At 40.4% G+C, this 18703-nt stretch overlaps 1 protein-coding gene across 2 annotated transcripts in view; it reads left to right on the forward strand.

Moving 5' to 3' along the window:
- The window catches only part of TAF3 (TATA-box binding protein associated factor 3), a 154082-nt gene extending 140211 nt beyond the window's left edge, over positions 1 to 13871 (forward strand). For both annotated transcript variants that reach the window (XM_060160032.1, XM_060160041.1), the window contains exons 5-7: positions 7742 to 7997; positions 10962 to 11068; positions 11881 to 13871. In XM_060160032.1, the coding sequence (XP_060016015.1) occupies positions 7742 to 7997; positions 10962 to 11068; positions 11881 to 11995 (478 nt within the window). In that variant the 3' untranslated portion in view covers positions 11996 to 13871. The remainder of the gene's footprint in view (positions 1 to 7741; positions 7998 to 10961; positions 11069 to 11880) is intronic.
- The last annotated feature ends 4832 nt before the right edge of the window (positions 13872 to 18703 follow it).

The following is an 18703-nucleotide window of genomic DNA, read 5'->3' on the forward strand; positions in this document are numbered from 1 at the left end:
CAGTGTTTTGTGCTGGGGAAACAGGTAAAGAAATCCTGCCAAAAATCCTCCTTCTGCATGTTTTTATGAATAACACCAGTGTTTATAGCAGCTAGAGCCCTCTGATCAAATCCTCCAAAAGATGTAATGTTAGCAGCATGGAGCCATTGTGGGACCCAGCTGTGGGCGGTGTTGGTTACTCTGAAGACATTGCTAATTCAACAGAGAGCTCTGGAGGAGAGCTTACTATTGCAGTTAAAGAGGAGGGAGAGTGCCACTAACGGAAAGAAGTACAGAGAAAGTGCTGTTTAGAAGTAGGAAACAATAAAGATCGGTGGTGGAGGCCAATAGGAACCCAAAATTATTTTTACAATGATCATATTAGGTTGAGTAATGATAGCTTATCTCACAAGTGATGAGAAATTATATCATGTGATACTATTTATGTATTTTTTCTGTAATGTTCAAAAGTAAAGAGATAATAAAAGAATTGTTCTCAAAGCTGTGCCTCCAGTTACCACAAAAGCAACTGAGCAGCTAGAATCAAATAACTTTCAAACTCTGTGAATTTTCTGGTGAAATTCAAAAGAGTTGGGAAAGACAATTCACTTGAGAGCCCATATAATACCAATCTAACCTCTTGGAAGCAGAAAATTAGGACGTGTTTTGTCTCATCAGCACTGAGTTACCCACTTTTATTTTTTTTCCTTTTGCTACTCAGAAAATTTGAATGAGAAATATAAGTATATAAATCAATACATAGCAGATTTAAAGGGGAAATTTAATTGAACTGGAGGACTATTTGGCATTTTGGAAGGATTACCTTTATTATGAGTTATTTTCATTAAAAGACCATTTCTCTGAGTTGAAAAATAAGATTTGTACAAGTAGGTATTTCTGAGATTTCAGGTACTGCCCCATAAATTGATCAACAGTCTGTTTACGTCCATTGGCTGCACTGCTAATGCTAAACCATTTTCATGGGCACCATTCACAGACGTTGTAGGAAAGGGAAAAATCTAAGAAGAGTAGAAAGAGAATGAAACGGGATTGAGAAAGAGTCAGGCAAGGCAAATAATATTCATTATGGGTTTGGTATAGCTTAAAACAACTTAAAAGCGTTTCACATAAAATAATGAAACCTTCATGATGTGTTTGTACCTTGCATTGGTGTCGTGATCATTCTTGGTCTAAGAATGAGTAGACAGATGAGGAATTAGAATCCATGTTGGCAAATAAAAATCTCAGTGGTCTTGGGACTCATTAAGTAGTGTGGAAGGAAGGTAGGCAGGAAGGAAAGAATAGAGGAAACTGACCTATTTTTAAATATTTTAAACAGGCAAAAAATATTCAAAAGTAAAATAATTATTCTATAGGAGCATTCTTCCTGTAATATTAGGCATTAAACATATTAAAGTTGATGAACATGTATCAAGACACTGTGTCTAATACTGCAGATAATTCAAAGACAAGTAAGATAGTACATACCTTACTCCTAAGGAATATACCACCTAATGTGAGTGATAAAGACAGATATGCACACAGTTAGGATACAAAGCAGCCATGGATATTGTATATTTTTGAGAAGGCCCAAGACTGTTATTTCAAAGAAAATACCTGAGAGCGTTTGTTATAGATGATAAAATTCAAGCTTTTATGTGAAAGTTAGAATTTTGGAAAACATATCATTACAAATTGACAGCTCCTCAACAATTTAAGAAATTTTTGATGAGATGATGGTAACACCAACAAATATGATTTTTTTAATATTATATAATGTATAAATATTTGAAAGATCTGCATAATTCAGTGAACCAATATTCCAGATCACCAGTGCATGATGTTATAAAATCATGCATTGGTAAAATATCTATTCAAAGTGCCAGACAGATCAATGGACTTTAATATAACAGAATATCAAAAGCTTATTGATATGGTTTTAGATTGCACATTGCAACTAACTTGTAGGAAACTGACACTTGCTTTTCATTAAAAAAAATGCTCCCTGTTAACGTGTAACGGGTTTGTTATTGTTATCTTTAAATGAACTCTCTAATTATTTTTAAATTTCTCAGTTTCAATTTTTAATATGGTAAGTATTGGCAGATATACTGCACATAAACAAAAGTTCTTTATGTTTCTCACTAATTTTTAGATTGTAAAGGGATCCTAGGACCAAAAAATTTGGGAATTGCTACTTTAGAATTTCTTTTAGTAAGGGTCCACTGGTGGCAAATTCTCAGATTTTGCTTGCCAGAAAATGTCTTTATTTCATCCTATTCCTTTTTTTTTTTTTTTTTTTTTTGCAGTACGAGGGCCTTTCACTGTTGTGGCCTCTCCCGTTGTGGAGCACAGGCTCCGGACGCACAGGCTCAGCAGCCACTGGTCCCATGTGGGATCTTCCCGGACTGGGGCACGAACCTGTATCCCCTGCATTGGCAGGCGGACTCTCAACCACTGCGCCACCAGGGAAGCCCCTCATCCTATTCTTGAAAGATGTTTATGAAGACAAAATTTATTTGCCTTTAGCATATTGAAGATGTTATTCCACTGTCTTCTAGATTTTAGCATTGCTGTTGAGAAATCAGCTGTCACCTGTTTCCTCTTTGAAAGTAATTGTCCTTTTTTCCTTTGGGCTCTTTTCAGACTTTTCTCTTTGCCTGTGATATTTTATCTTTTCACTCTGATGTGTGTATGTATAGATTTCTTTTTATTTATCTTGCCTGGGATTTGTTGGGCTTCTTAAGTCTGTGGATTAGTATCTTTCATCAGTTCTGTAAAAGTCAGATATTCTATGTTAACATTTTACCTCTGTTTCATTCTCTTTCTAGAATTTAGATTAAACAGTACTAATTAGACCTTTTTATTGTATTTTCTTTGCCACTCCAGGCTACATTCTACATAATTTCTTCTGTTCTATTCAGTTTATAGTTCTCCCATCCACTGAGTTTTAAATTTCAGTTACTGTACTTTCCATTTCTATAAGGTCTGTTTGGATCTTTTCAAATCTGCTAGATAACTCTGTGTAACCTCCTATTACTTGCAGATAATTTCCAGTTTTGCCTTTTATTTTTTTAAACGCTGTAAGCAGAGTTGTTTTGTAGTTGATAATTGTAGTATCTGCGGTCTTTATGGGTCTCTTTATACTGTCTGTTATTTCTTCTGGTTCTCCCTCTTGCAGCCTTGCTTCCTTATATGTTTATCTTTGATTCTGTGCTGCTTTTTTCCTTAAATAATTGTCTGTATTAATAATATGAAGCCTAGATTTTAAGTTACTTCCTTTCAAGATGATTAGTGCTGGGTACCTAGGTGCATTACAAGTCCAAATTACTTTAAATATGTTGTCCTGGACCACCAGAGTTGAGAATTCATGAGATCTGATTCATTCTTACCTAATTGGTATAGCCTGTTGGGAGTCCTTAATGTGGGGAGGGAGTTCTATAAGACATTCCACTTTGACAGGCCCTGGGCTTTGAAACCTGTCCCCTGTATCAAAACCAAAGGTCAGATTCACCTTATACAAATGCCCTCAGAGTGAAACATCTGTGTTCTACTTAACTCTCTGGGTTCCTGCTTTTCCTTTAGTTTTGGTTCCAGCACCCTTATTTTATTTTATTTTATTTTATTGTTAATATCTTTATTGGAGTATAATTGCTTTACAATGTTATGTTAGTTTCTGTTGTACAACAAAGTGAATCAGCTATAAGTATACATATATCCCCATATCTACTCCCTCTTGAGCTTCCCTCCCACCCTCCCTATTCCATCCCTCTAGGTGGACACAAAGCATCGAGCTGATCTCCCTGTGCTATACAGCAGCTTCCCACTAGCCATCCATTTTACATTTGGTAGTGTATATATGTCAATGCTACTCTCTCACTTCGTCCCAGCTTCCCCTTCCCTGCTTATGTCCTCAAGTCCATTCTATACATCTGCATCTTTATTCCTTCCCTGCCACTAGGTTCATCACTACCATTTTTTCAGATTCCATATATGTGCATTAGCATACGCCAGCACCCATATTTTAAACCATTATGGGAAACTGCCTCCCAGAACAGTGTTTTTAAATTTTAGTCTAACCATAAGAATAAGGAGTTGCTTGCCCTATGGATATAAATGCCATAGTAATAACTTGGACCTCTCATCTTACATGTAAGGCAAACCTCACTCAGTAAGCACAGAGGGACAGCAGAGTGTAGTTGTTAAGATCACGGGTTCTGAAATCAGGCTGCCTGGGTTTAAATCCTGGCTCTGTCTGTGAACTTGCGCAAGGTACTTAATCTCTGTGCCTTGGTTTCTTCCTCTACAAAAGGAGGATAATATCAGCACTTGTTATTTCATTTGGTTGTTATGAGGGTCAAGTGAGATAGGCAAGTAAACATTCAGCAGGTGCCGGCATGCACTTGGCTTTCCAGCACTCACAACAGCTGGGAACTTGGTTACTACTGGATCAATATTCACTATGAATTACATTAAGCATCTATTGAGTGTCTCCTGGACAAACAGCCCATGTTAAATTCTCTTGGTCTTTGGCTACATTCGAGTTAGGAAGGTGATCACACTCGCATGAAACAAGTGAAGAGCAAGTAACAGCACTATTTATTTGCTTGTATAATGATGGAATTTTTGAAATACTGTTTTATAGTCTTCTGATCAGAATAGCAAAGAATTGGTGCTTTGTAGGGGAGGTGTTTTTCTAAACAAGGACTTTGAGAAAGAGGCCCTGTGTGGATTGGTCATGACAGTGCTGAGCATGACATGAGCAGTGGCCATGACACTTCACATTTGTACATAGTTCTTGACGTGTTCCTCCCTATTCAGGTTCTCACCGTAGCCCTCACAGGCAGCTATCTTTATTTATACTTTGTTGATCAGAAAAGCAAGGTCTAGGAAGGTCAGTGAGGGATCGTAGGAAGAGGTAGATCAGTGCAGCCTATTTTAGAGAACAGCTCCAGATTCCTAATAAAGGTGAAACTTTATGCCTAGGAATATAGCCCAGGGAGATTCATCACCATATTTACAAGTTAACATGTAACATTTACAAGGTGATACATACAGTCAGTAGGGCAATGGGCAAAAACCCTTTGACTTATTCATACTATGGAATACTATATAGTAATTAAAATAAGTAATATATACCGATAAGTCAAGAGCATAAAACTAAGTGGGCAACTAGTAAACAAATAAGTTCTAGGGATCTGATACACAGCATGGAGATTATAGTCAACAATACTGTATTAACAAATGTCAAGGTTGCAGGAGACTAGATCCAAACAATTCCCTTCAAAAAAAGAAATGATAATTACGTGGTGTGATAAAGGTATTAGCTGAGGCCACTGCAGTAATCATTTTGCAGTTTACAAATGTGTCAAGCCAACACATTGTGCAAACTTACACAATGTTGATTATATCTCAGTTACAAAAAAAACTAGGTGAGGAAAGCTAGTTGCAAACGATAAATACAGTGTGAATTGTTTGTATACTTGAAACACATAAAACAGCGGTACAACATGCATTGTTTAAGGGTATCTGCAAAGGCAGAAAAAGTTCAAAGAACAAAAATTTAGAAACACAGCTCCCGGCTGGAGGACAGTGGTTCCTTCTGGAGGAGGGAGGGAGGGAGACCAGAAGCAAATATGTTTTCTCTAAACTTGAGATGATATCCTTTTTTCCCCTCAAATAAAGGCACTTTGTAAAAAGAAAAGAAGAGTTTCAGAATCAAATAGACCTCGGTTCTAAGCCTGCCACCCATTTACCCAAATTCCTTTCTCTCTCTAATCCTGTTTCCTCATCTATAAAACGGGGTCACTATAACTTCTTTGAAGTTGTTGTGAGGACTAGATGAGGTGATGTATGGAAAGCACCTAGTATAACATCAGCTGCTGAGAGGCGCACAGTAACTAGTACTTTTATTTTTTTATTTTTTTAACATCTTTATTGGAGTATAATTGCTTTACAATGGTATGTTAGTTTCTGCTTTATAACAAAGTGAACAGCTATACATATACATATATCCCCATATCTCTTCCCTCTTGCATCTCCCTGCCTCCCACCCTCTCTATCCCACCCCTCCAGGCGGTCACAAAGCACCGAGCTGATCTCCCTGTGCTATGTGGCTGCTTCCCACTAGCTATCTATTTTACATTTGGTAGTGTATATACATCCAAGCCACTCTCTCACTTTGTTGCAGCTTACCCTTCCCCCTCCCCATATCCTCAAGTCCATTCTCTAGTAGGTCTGTGTCTTTATTCCTGTCTTGCCCCTAGTTTCTTCATGACCTTTTTTTTTAGATTCCATATATATGTGTCAGCATATGGGATTTGTTTTTCTCTTTCTGACTCTGTATGACAGACTCTAGGTCCATCCACCTCACTACAAATAACTCAATTTCGTTTCTTTTTATGGCTGAGTAATATTCCGTTGTATATATGTGCCACATCTTCTTTATCCATTCATCTGTCAATGGGCACTTAGGTTGCTTCCATGTCCTGGCTATTGTAAATAGAGCTGCAGTGAACATTGTGGTACATGACTCTTTTTGAATTATGGTTTTCTCAGGGTATATGCCCAGTAGTGGGATTGCTGGGTCGTATGGTAGTTCTGTTTTTAGTTTTTTAAGGAACCTCCCGTACTGTTCTCCATAGTGGCTGTACCAATTTACATTCCCACCAACAGTGCAAGAGGGTTCCCTTTTCTCCACACCCTCCCCAGCATTTATTGTTTGTAGATTTTTTGATGATGGCCTCTCTGACTGGTGTGAGGTGATACCTTATTGTAGTTTTGATTTGCATTTCTCTAATGATTAGTGATGTTGAGCATTCTTCCATGTGTTTGTTGGCCATCTGTATGTTTTCTTTGGAGAAATGTCTATTTAGGTCTTCTGCCCATTTTTGGATTGGGTTCTTTGTTTTTTTGATATTGAGCTGCATGAGCTGCTTATAAATTTTGGAGATTAATCCTTTGTCAGTTGCTTCATTTGCAAATATTTTCTCCCATTCTGAGGGTTGTCTTTTCGTCTTGTTTATGGGTTCCTTTGCTGTGCAAAAGCTTTTAAGTTTCATTAGGTCCCATTTGTTTATTTTTGTTTTTATCTCCATTTCTCTAGGAAGTGGGTCAAAAAGGATCTTGCTGTGATTTATGTCATAGAGTGTTCTGCCTATGTTTTCCTCTAAGTTTGATAGTGTCTGGCCTTACATTTAGGTCTTTAATCCATTTTGAGTTTATTTTTGTGTGTGGTATTAGGGAGTGTTCTAATTTCATTCTTTTACATGTAGCTGTCCAGTTTTCCCAGCACCACTTATTGAAGAGGCTGTCTTTTCTCCATTGTATATTCTTGCCTCCTTTAACTTTTACTTTTAAACGACTTACCCCAGGTCACATGCCGGCCTATGGAAGACGTAGGGTTTGAACTCAGATATCCTGGCTCTGAGCCTAGTTCTTCTTCCCCGGCAGGGGTTCTGTGGGTAAGACAGTGTTAATGAAGAGACAGAGCAGCACGCAGCTCTAATCACGACTTGGCGACCTCACCAGGGAAGGAGCTGGAGCCTCATCCCCCACTGCCTGACATCTCGGCCAGCCGTGACCGAGCAAGTGGAGAAGCAGGTTGCGGAAGGGCCTTAACCCTGAGCTCCATCGCTCTCTGGACTCTCCAAAAAGTCTTTTGCTGCTAGAAGAACCAAGTGATTGTGCGATCATGTTTTTAGCTACCTGGCTTGACTCAACTATGTGTTTTGACTTTTCCTTTTCTCTCTTTTGTTGACAGTGTCATCAGCAAAGTGGTCCCAGCCCCCGAGGCTAAGCCGGCGCCTTCTCTGAACAGACCCAAGACGCCACCGCCCATGCCAGTCCCCGCCCCTGTCCCCGTGCACGTCACCCCCGCCCCCGTGCCTTTGCCCCTTCTGGCCCCGGCCAGCACGCCCCTCACCGGGATGCCCGCTCCGGCCCCCGCAGCCTCGGGATCTGCCAGTTCCAAAGCCCCCGTCCGGAGTGTGGTCACGGAGACGGTCAGCACTTACGTGGTGCGCTACTTTCTATTTTTTGGAGTATTTAAGAAACAGCCACTTAAGAGCTCACTCCTTCCTCATGAAAATGTTTTCAATTAAAAATGCAGCGTCAGATGAATCATTATTGAACCTCAGAGGCAATTCTTTATGACTGGAAAGGCATTTTCATTGCACTTTCAAGCTTTCAGCTGAAAAGTATTGTTAGGATGTTTGCATATTTAGTCTCCATAAATAATGTCAGAGCATTGTTTTTCTTTATTCGGCATTGTTTTGGAAGATGACTATACACCTATACACAGCACAATCAGTGTATAAATATAGAGGTGAATAGTGATAGTTAAACCCCTCATTGACTTTCTTGATCAAGCAGTGATTCACTTAAGAGTATAATTTGTGTGATATACACACGTCTGATGGGCCAGCTGCTCTTTCTGGGCAGCAGCACTAATTATAGTAACTCATTGGCTGAGGTCCAGAACATACCAGGGCCTGCAGAGTGAATGGAAATGAACTTTTAGACACAGAGCTTCCTGAGTCCAAGCCTGTCTTCAGGTGGAAAAACTCACCTTGATGAATGAGTTCGCATGGTTGTCATGGAACCGTTTTTATGTGTTCTCCCCATACTTACTAGTATCAGATCTTACTCAAGCCCTGAATTCAATCAAGTAATAAAGCGCTTACATAAATATGTTCTTTGAGCTCTGTAGAGTGACACATAAACAGGCGACAAAAAGATATCAGGCACATAGAGGTCCTAGCTGAGCTGACACAGCCGAGATCACCAAGTGTGTGGACTGAGATCTGTCAGCCTAGTGGCGGTTCGGGTCCTTCTGAATAGATGGGACTGGAGGGTGGCGGGGTCAGACTCCTGCTGTTGTTGTTATAAATCGTGCAAGTATTACATCTCTAAAGGCATTTGGGAAGGAAACTTCAATGAATCATTAAGTATTTGAGGCACTATAATGATACGAAGGATAAGAAGAAAATCTCAAAAATCTTCAGAGAGGATATAAAGACATGAAATATTAACAGGAAGAAAAATATTGGCCATTCAAGACAAAAATAGAAGACATGGTACAAAAATCTGTGATCGTCAAATCAGTCCATTCAAGGACCAGTTGCTACAGGTATTTAATTGAGGCCGCATCACCCCAAGATGGGTTAATCGGGGAGGATTTTACACTTAATCTCCTCGGCCTCCATTTCTTCAGGTGTAATTAGGGGGTTGATAGACTAGGTGGTCACTGATTTCTGATTCTCCAGTGGATTTTTGAGTTAACTCCCTGGAGATGGATCACATTTGCATAGACAACATGGATGAAAAGCCTTCTGTCTCCTCAGAGACACTTTGTAGACAGAAGACAAAATGTGTGAATTGAAGGAAAGACACAGGCTATACAGCAAAAGGGCTGATTTTGTCACTGCCCGATCTGTGACATTGGAACTGTCACTGACATTCCCTTAGCTCCAGTCTCCCCATTGCTAACCTAGCCAAGCGTTGTTTTAGGATGATGAAACCAAGTAAGACATTTGAAAGAACTTAGTAAACCGTGAAGGGCTGGGCGTTAGTTATTATGGGTGCTGTGGTAGATTTCTCATGTCACAGGGTCACGGCCTCCTAATTTCAAGAAAGGTCAGCCAGCAGCAGGACTGGCCATGCATGGCAGCTTCAAGGCCCAGGGCGCTGGGCCAGCCTTTGCGCCAGATAGCTGGCACGTGCTAACTGGTGGTCTCTCCCCTTGAAACTAGAGAGGACCGAGTCAGGGATGTAGCTGCCCACAGATTTGTTGAGGAAGCCTTCACATCAGCGTCCTCTGCCTCTGTAGAGACTGTTTTGAGAATGGTCAGCCTTAAACTGGTGCATCAGTGGAATGCAGTATCTCTGCCCCCCGTACACCCATCACACACACAGAGAGCCATCTCTCCTGCACATCTAGTCAGTGTTGTATTTTAAAGTACCAGAAGAGACCATAGCTTGCAAAATAAACTGAATGAAATTATATGCTGTGTGACTGGAAAAACTTTAGAAAATTATCATTCCTGGTTTTGAATGCCCGTCATAGAATTGTTTCTTCCAAATCGGTCTTGTTCATGTGGAACTTGAGGGAGTTGTTCAGTTAGGGATGCTTCTTATTTGGAACTGCTGAGTTAAGTAAAGCAAAGTTCAGAGCACAGCATTATTTGTTGCAAAATAACATGAAAATGTGTGGCTCTTTGGCCTCCCGCGCGTCCCTTATTTCATTTGCCCTTTAGTTGATTGTACTTTACTGAAAATGTCATAAAGGGAATGGAAAGTTACTTAGTAACAACTCTTTTATATCCTTGATCTTATCAGCTAGTTCAGGAGAAGGGTTTGGCTAATAAGTAATAAGGCGATACATGCACATTGGCCGTATTTATTAATTCCAGGCCTGTGAATGCGATGGAGGAAACAACACTGAGTTGAGTTCAGTAGCTTTCAAAAATATTCGTCATTACTTCCATGAAAACCCTAGTCATTCAGGATGTGTGTGTTTACAGTATTTCTTTAGATAAAAGTGGCTATAGGTCATATTGCTTACAGAAATGATTATAAAATGCTTTGTTTTTATGACTTACAAAAGAGAGTTTAAAATATTCATTAGAAATGTCTTGGGAGTTCCCTGGTGGCCTAGTGGTTAGGATTCTGGGCCTTCACTGCCGGGCCCTGGGTTCAATCCCTGGTCGGGAACTGGGATCCTGCAAGCCGAGGGCCAAAAAAAGAAAAAGCAGTGTCTTATCATTGAACACTTAGTAGCCATTTGCTTTTTCAGGTGATCCCAGGATAGTGATGACCATGATCACAGCTTTACTAAACTGTTAACTACTGGGTTTTTCGTTTTTAGTTTAATCTGTCTGTGTAGTAGCTTCACAGTGTGAAGTAATGATCCTTATTGTGCCCTTTTTTGGATACTTCCTCCTCAAAGCATCTCTGTTTTGCTCCCTCCCCTGCAACCCCAGATCCGAGACGAGTGGGGGAACCAGATCTGGATCTGTCCCGGCTGCAACAAGCCCGATGACGGGAGCCCCATGATTGGCTGTGATGATTGTGACGACTGGTACCACTGGTGAGTCCCCATCGTGGCCCTGGGGGGAGGGGCTCTGCACACGGGGTGTGGGGGTGCCTCTGGCCCGTCCTGGCTTTTCCTCCAGGGCAGTTCCTCTCCGGAGAGCAGTGTACGGAGCAGAATCACTGCCGAGAGAAAGGCGTTCATGTGAATTGCAAACATCACGAGTCTTTGGACTATCATTATTCAGCCTCAATTCCAAATGTGTTGCTCAGCTTATGTATCCCCCTGCTTTAACAAAGGAAAAGGAGCTAGAGGGGGTTCCCTTGCCTTCTTGCCAGTCGTTTTCTGTAGCAGCTGCAGCGCTTGATGGCAACGCTAAGGGAACCCCCGTAAACGTGTCACACAGTGCAGAAGTGAGGGGACAGCTTGTGTGGTTTCTGCGCCTCTTCAGCGCCCCCCCAAAACCGAAGAAACACCATCGAAATGTATGCAAACAGCCTTCCCGTTTTATCTTGAAAATATCAGATATAAAAAGATAGGAGTCCACTTAGTCACGTGCTATATGATATCTCTGAGATAAAAACAAAGCCGTGGCTCAGAAGCATTAGACTATTTCTGGCTGAAAGGATGAATGAGCTAATTAATTTCTCCAGCGGGGCCTGGAGAGGGGCTTTGTGTAAGGTGATCACCCACACGCCCAGCAGTAGCGCAGCATCCGTCAGAGCTATGTGACTTGGATTTCTGGTAAATACACCACAGACTTAGGACATTATTTAATGACTTGAAATTCTTTAAAAACACAGGAAAAGAATGTGTGGATAAATAAAGCTTGTTTGTCTGAAGCCTTTTCTTCCTTGGTAACCATGCAGGCCCTGCGTCGGAATAATGGCCGCACCCCCAGAAGAGATGCAGTGGTTCTGTCCCAAGTGTGCCAACAAAAAGAAGGATAAAAAGCACAAAAAGAGGAAGCACCGGGCGCACTGACACCCCGGGGGCCCCTGTCCTGACGCCTCGGGGGAGGTGCTGTGACCCCGCCTCCGTGTCACCTCCCACCATGTACCTGCAGGTTATGAACCTCGCAAGACTGAGGACAGAAACACACCACCCACAGGGATTTTCCTTCTGGAACACCCCGGCCCGGGGCCGCATGGTCGTGACCGAAGGAAAGCTCACGTGGAGGCGGGCACCGGGGCCACCTTGCCTCCGTTTTCTATTACCAGTGACAAGTATTACTAATAAAAAGACCATAATCTTCCCTTTCGATTTTCTTGATTCTCTCCAGGGCCTTTTCCTTAAGGTGTTAGATGAGAAGTGGCTTGTGGCCTGCCTTGACCGTGACCGAGGGTGACGTTGGTAGTCTGTCTGCGCCTCCAGCCTCCTTCCCTCTCTAGTGAGATAATCATAATCACATAAAAGAAAACTCCAGGTGGAGTGTCGGTAAATATTTTTGTGATGAAAAATATATGAAGCTTCCCCTCCCTCCCTGTTTTTAGTACTAACATGTAAAATGTTCAGGCTTTTTGTGAAATACCTTATATTTTTTAAGAAAAAGGTTTCTATCATGTCCTGTTGGCTTTTGTGCAAATTATTTTTGTTGACTCTCACCTATTTTCTTTCTCTGTTGCCTCCCGACTCTGCCCATTTCTCTAAACTGCTGGTGTTCTTCTCACAGCTTATCCATTTCATCAACTTGTATAAAAACTCTTCGGACCAGGAGATCTCCCCTAATGTAAATAATAAATATTTATGAAGTAGTTATTTTAAAAAAATTTTTATCGTGTTTAATTCTGGCTTTCTCTGAAATCTGCTGTGATTTCAGCCATGTCTGTAATTACTGCTGTACATAAGCAAAGAAGGCTAGAAAAAAAGAGCCATGCGTAGTTCAAAGTTACCTACCTTGAGCTGAACCCATGCAGTACCCAAAACACTGGGGGAAAGGACCCGAGCAGTTGGAAGGAAAACAAGGCAATTTAAATCTGTGGTTTATGATTTGAAATTGTTTTGTTATCTCTTGTTTCTGTAAATTTCTTTGACTTCCTTTTGTTTCAAAGGACATGTAGATTCCCTGAAAGTTAAAAAAAAAAAAAAAGAAATATATATATATATATATATATATATATATACTGTAGCATTTTGTGTTTATATTGTTTTATTTCTGCAAATCTGTTCATTGATATTGTGGTTTAAGGCTGAAATGAAGTATATTATGAAATTTTTTTTAAAGAAAACTCATCAAATTTCAGGGTATCACAAAACTTTATTATATTACTATACTGCCCACTATTTATTATATGTTATAGATGTCTGAGAGATAAACCAAATATTTTATTTTTAATGTAAAACATCAAATTTAATTTTATTAGCATATTTTAGCAACTTTGGAATAAATATGGACTTTTACTTGATTTTGAAGTAATCCCAACTTGGGCCAGTGTAATGGATATCTTGAATACTAGAATATGGGCTTTGAACCTAATACAAATATATTAATAGAAATTGTGATTTTTTAAAATGCCAAGTAAATTGATATTAGTGTATGAATCATATTTTAAAACATATTATGTGGTTAGAGAAATGAGGCTTTCTGCCATGAATGTTAAATTGCAAATCAGTGGAAATGGAGTCACCCTTTCAAGACTGCAGTATTTCATTGCCCTCCTTGTTCTAGAAGTCAAAGTTTTTCTATCCCTACAAAGAAACAAAGCGTCTATGTTGAGACACGTGTTTTTTGTTCTATTAATTTGAGATCATCCTAAATACTTTATACAATATTTTCACATGCACAAATCTACCCATTAGTGCTTTTTGGAGAGGGATGGGGGTGGGGAAGTGCAAAATAAAGATTATTGGCTATTTCATAGTTTGCTTTTCCATTTTCTTTATTTAGGATTTAGTTCCTCGAGGCATGGTCAGTGTATCTGACGTTGCCATGTCTAAGTGACCTGGTCATGCCACTGAAATAAGAATGGAGGTGCCGATATATAACCTTCCCCCAATCCTACTGTCTGAGAGACTTCAGCCCAAATGACATTGAAGGAATTTCAATCAGTTTGTTGTCCCTTGCTATTTCATGGTTGCTTTCCTAAATCCAGTTCATGATTTTATAAATGGCCTTTGCAATAATAAAACCAAAGAATCATTTTCAGGGGGCTGGAGAGCTCAAGGGATTAGTAATGGAATACAGAGCCTTTCACCTCTAGGTCAGTGAGTTGAATCCAGTTCAGGTCACCAGAGACCCAAGGTTGTTACCGTCTTCTGACTGTTCAGTGGCCTGTATGAAATGGGCTGGTGGTCTCAGTCTCTACTGGATGCCTGTCCGTACACCAACCAAAGGAAGTCTGAGAAACCACAAAAGGAAATGTGGATTAGAAAATGAAACCCTGGTGTTCCAAAGTAAAGTTAGAAAGTTGGGCAAAATCATCCTCCATAAAGTCACACTGAAGAAAAAGAGAGTAATCGCAAATGCCACAGACATCACAAAGAGACTGGAGATTAATTCACTTGGCCTAATGAAGTTGAACTAAACAGGGAAAGGAAAAACCTGTATTGGACCAGAGGGGAGAGGGTTACGTTGGGAAAGATGACAGTTTAATTGGGAGAAAACCTTGAGGGGACCCACGCAAGAAGAAGAAAGTGCGTTTTGACTTTTGAGGGAGAAGGAAATCATAGAGCAGCAGACATTTGAGGAACTACCGGAACTGAGAAAATTCGATGCGGAGGCACCAGGAGAGTATTTCCCTAGGGAGCATGAGAAGTCTCCCAGGGGTCGGGAAGCTGGTGGACCATTGTCACTTATGCCAGCACTACCATCTGACCTCAGCACTGATGATGCTTCGTGAAGAGAAGTAGTCTGGAAAAAAATTGGCCAGGCTAGTGATTTAATTGGAGGGGTTGGTATTTAAGAGGGAGAGAGAGCCCTCCCTCCCAGGAACCCCATTCCTTGGGTGAGCTGATCTGCCCGCGGAGCCCTGAGGACCTGGCCAAGTGCGATTTCTGTGACTGGTGCACTGTTTGTCTTCTAAAGGTGTCTGCACTGAAGCACAGTGAGGGGCTCTATCCTCCAGCTGATTTGTGGCTCCAAATGTCCTGCAGAAAATCAGAGGGCATCAGAGCATTCTGGCTCTGTCGGGCTTTTTGCAAAGATAAAATATAGTGCCTTACCCTACTGTATCACCTAAACCTCCTTTGTTCTCCTTTGAATAGGACGATTCAACAAAGACCTGGTAACCAAACTAAAGTATAAAATGAACACAGATATGGAAACCTGGCCAGTGAGAATGCTAATGAATTAAGTTCACTAAAGGCACACGGGCTAAGTTTTCAATACAAATAGTTTTATGGCCAATCTCTTCAGATCATAGCAGTTTTCTTTAGAAGTTCAAGTCTAGAAGTAGATAGTCGCCCCCCAACTGAAGAATGAAACAGATAATGTTCTGAATAACGTTCTCTCCACAATAGTATCAGTCATTCTCTTAGGAAACCGTTTCTTTGAGAATCTTGCATTCGTTGTGGCCTAAAAAGTCTAAAGTAACTATCAATCCCCGCGTGCCGGCCAGTGGTGACGCTGGAGATGAGATATTTAGGTGGACAGCTGAACGTTTTCTTCTTCCTATCAGGGAAACATAACATTTAGTTTATGTGCGAAGTGTTAAAACAACTGCTGGTTACCTTTTTCATCCTGGACAACTCAGCTTTTAGTTTAGTTTATAGAAGGACAGTTTTAAACACTTTGATTCGTTCATTCAACGTTGGCTGGACACACTTCATGAAAATGGCAAAAGTGCATTAGCTCCAAGTTGAGTTTTCCTGCAGTCTGGCCTCCACCGTTTTGTACTTACTTGTTCCCACCATATTCTGGTATTAATGTGCATTTCATTGAATCCTAAGCCCCTTCCTTACTAGGTTTTTCTCCATTTTTCTCCACATCATCTTTCTATCCACCTTAGACTGCAGTGGTTTTAAACGTGGATATAGCTTTATATAGTTGAAGGGTTTATATTTACAACAAAATATTGAAAAGCTTAGCGAACGGTTACATTAACTATCCTGGGAAGTAGCAGAGTTGACAATATAGGAAAAAATGCATTTATACGTAAACAGATGGATGCCATAAGATGTAAATGTGCTGGGCTTTCAGAACAGAAGTATATTGGGACTTCCCTGGTGGTCCAATGGTTAAGACTCCGTGCTTCCACTGCAGGGGGCACAGGTTCGATCTCTGGTCAGGGAGCTAAGATCCCACATCCTGCATGCCACGCGGCATGGCCAAAAATAAAAATAAAAAAGAACAGAAGCATATTTTAGGTACTCTGCCCTAAGCAATCATCTCCTACTGTATCCTTGGAACCTCGACAGGATTTTGTTAACCTTCTGAAGTTTTGTGGGAGTTTTTTTTTTCTTTGTGGTTTTTTTTGGCTTGGTCTTGTATTTGATTAGCGAAACGCTTAGGATGGGATCATCTTAAGCAAAACAACACAAAACTGAAGATTGTCATTGTTACTGTTCTTCATGAGTTAACTATTGCCCAGTTCAGTGGTTTGAAGCAAATGTCTGTGCTGCTTCTAGGACCTCATTTAAACCTCTAATAAAAGTAGTCATCAGAGGGAGTTCAAATCATCCAAAAAAATCATCAGGTTATATTCTGATTATTTCTTTTCTTATACCATTTGGAATGTTGACTAAGCTTTTTTGGCCAGCTTTTAGAAAGTGAATTCTCTAGAAGAAGGTTTCTAAATGACCGATTCCTCTTCCCTCCTTCATTCTATTACTTTTTAACGTGGCTAATTTACAACATTCACAGAAACAAAGAAGAGGCCCAGAATGTTCTGCACTTAACCACATCCACACGCTTCCCAAAAAACCATTAGGCATTTTCCCAGGCTACGGGGATGCAAAGATGACCTGAGACACGTCCCCAGTGTCACAGAGAGATGACAGAGAATGACATGAGAGACGTGGTCCACATCTCAAAATGGATCGAAGCCAGAGTGCATGGAAAGATGATCAGTTCTGACTCCTGTCTGACCAGTTTTCAATTTTAGGTCCATGAGACCAAGGGACAGCTTACCACAAGACGCTGTAAACCAATACAGACATCAGGATATATGTAGTTTGAGTCCTTGTATATAAAGTCCCAAAAGGGCAAAACTACACCACGTGTTTCAGGATGCACGCAAAGGTGGGAAAGCAAGGAGGGACCCTCATAAAAGTAAGGATGGCGGCTTCCTCTGTGGGGAGAGAGGGGAGCATGGATGTGGAAGACGCAGCATAAGCAAGCTCGGGCTGCTTCCAGGTACAGGCAGAGTCTGATTCCCTGACCTGGGAGGTGGTTATACAGACACCACTTTATAGCCATTTGTTTAAACTGTATATGTAAGTTTTAGCTATTTCTGTGCTTGTTCTTTTCTACAAGTAAAAAAAACCTTAATTGAAAAAAAAAAAAGCAGTAAGTTGACAAAATTATAACATTCCCAGGAAGAAATATTGGATCTGAAACTCCAATCTACTGAAATAAATGTATTCCTGATGCAACGTGTATGTCAAATTTTTGTTAATCCTGTCACGTTAAATGCCAGAGGAGAGTTTTGCTTAAAGGAAAAATATGGTGAATTCTCACTAAGGAAGTAAGGTAAGAGGGGAAAAAGCAAAAGCATTTATAAACACCTGTACGTTTTAAAAAAAAAGTATGAGGAAAAACCTTTCACTCTGAAGGCTCAGTGAGGCCATCAGAGCTTCCCAGGAAGGCTGCTGCGGAATGCAAACCTTCTAGAAGCTCAGCTGACACCCTCTCAAATGTCATTTTCCACAAAGATCCCACATGGAAATGGGCCTGTGGGTGAGGTTGCTTTGTTGTTTGGTTTCACTTTGGGGAGAGCGTAGCACAGGGCTGTAAAAATTTTGAATCTGAAAACCTTTAGGCAGACCACACAGTGGCCTTCCTTGTGACACGGGTGGGTTACCTGCCTGACTCCTAGGGTTGCTGTGCCCAGGAATCACGCCCACTTCCAGTAAGTGCGCGTCAAGCCAAATATTGTTTGAAGTGTGATAAAAATATTTTTGGCTTACCATATTTTCACCAATTAAAAAAAAAATTGAATTGGCCAGACCTAGGCCCCCATTAAAGTGCATACAGGGTGTTTGATGAGCTTCACGCATTAAATTGATATTTTCTGTTTATAGGTCTTCTTTTCACATTGCATTTAGATCTTTAAATTTTAAGGAGTCTAGACAGCAAGATAGTAGCCAAGAGCACTTTTTTTTTTAGTCAGAACTTGGATCTGAATCCTGACTGTGTTGCTGAACTGCTGAATGAACTTCAATAAAGAATTTAATTTCTCTAAATCTCAGCTTCCTTTTCTGTAAAAGGAGAATAGGACTGTCTTCTTTGGGTAATTGTAAAAATTGAATAAGATCATATGTAAAGCATTTAACACATAGTAGGAGCTCAACAAATGGGAGCTATAGTATCTATTGTGGGGTGTTTTTTTTAGTTTAATTTGTTAATAGTTACTATCTTGCTCTTCCAATAATTTTTCAGTGCTCTATAAATTCTGAATTTTCCATGAGACTCAGATTCTGGATTTTGACACCCCATCAAAACAGCGATCTTGGCCAGCAACCCCACTCCTGGGTATATATCCTAAAAAGTTGAAGGCTCTAATTCAAAAAGATACATGCACCCCAGTGTTCATA

This window comes from Lagenorhynchus albirostris, chromosome 1, assembly GCF_949774975.1.
Source record: "Lagenorhynchus albirostris chromosome 1, mLagAlb1.1, whole genome shotgun sequence".
Classification (NCBI taxonomy): domain Eukaryota; kingdom Metazoa; phylum Chordata; class Mammalia; order Artiodactyla; family Delphinidae; genus Lagenorhynchus; species Lagenorhynchus albirostris.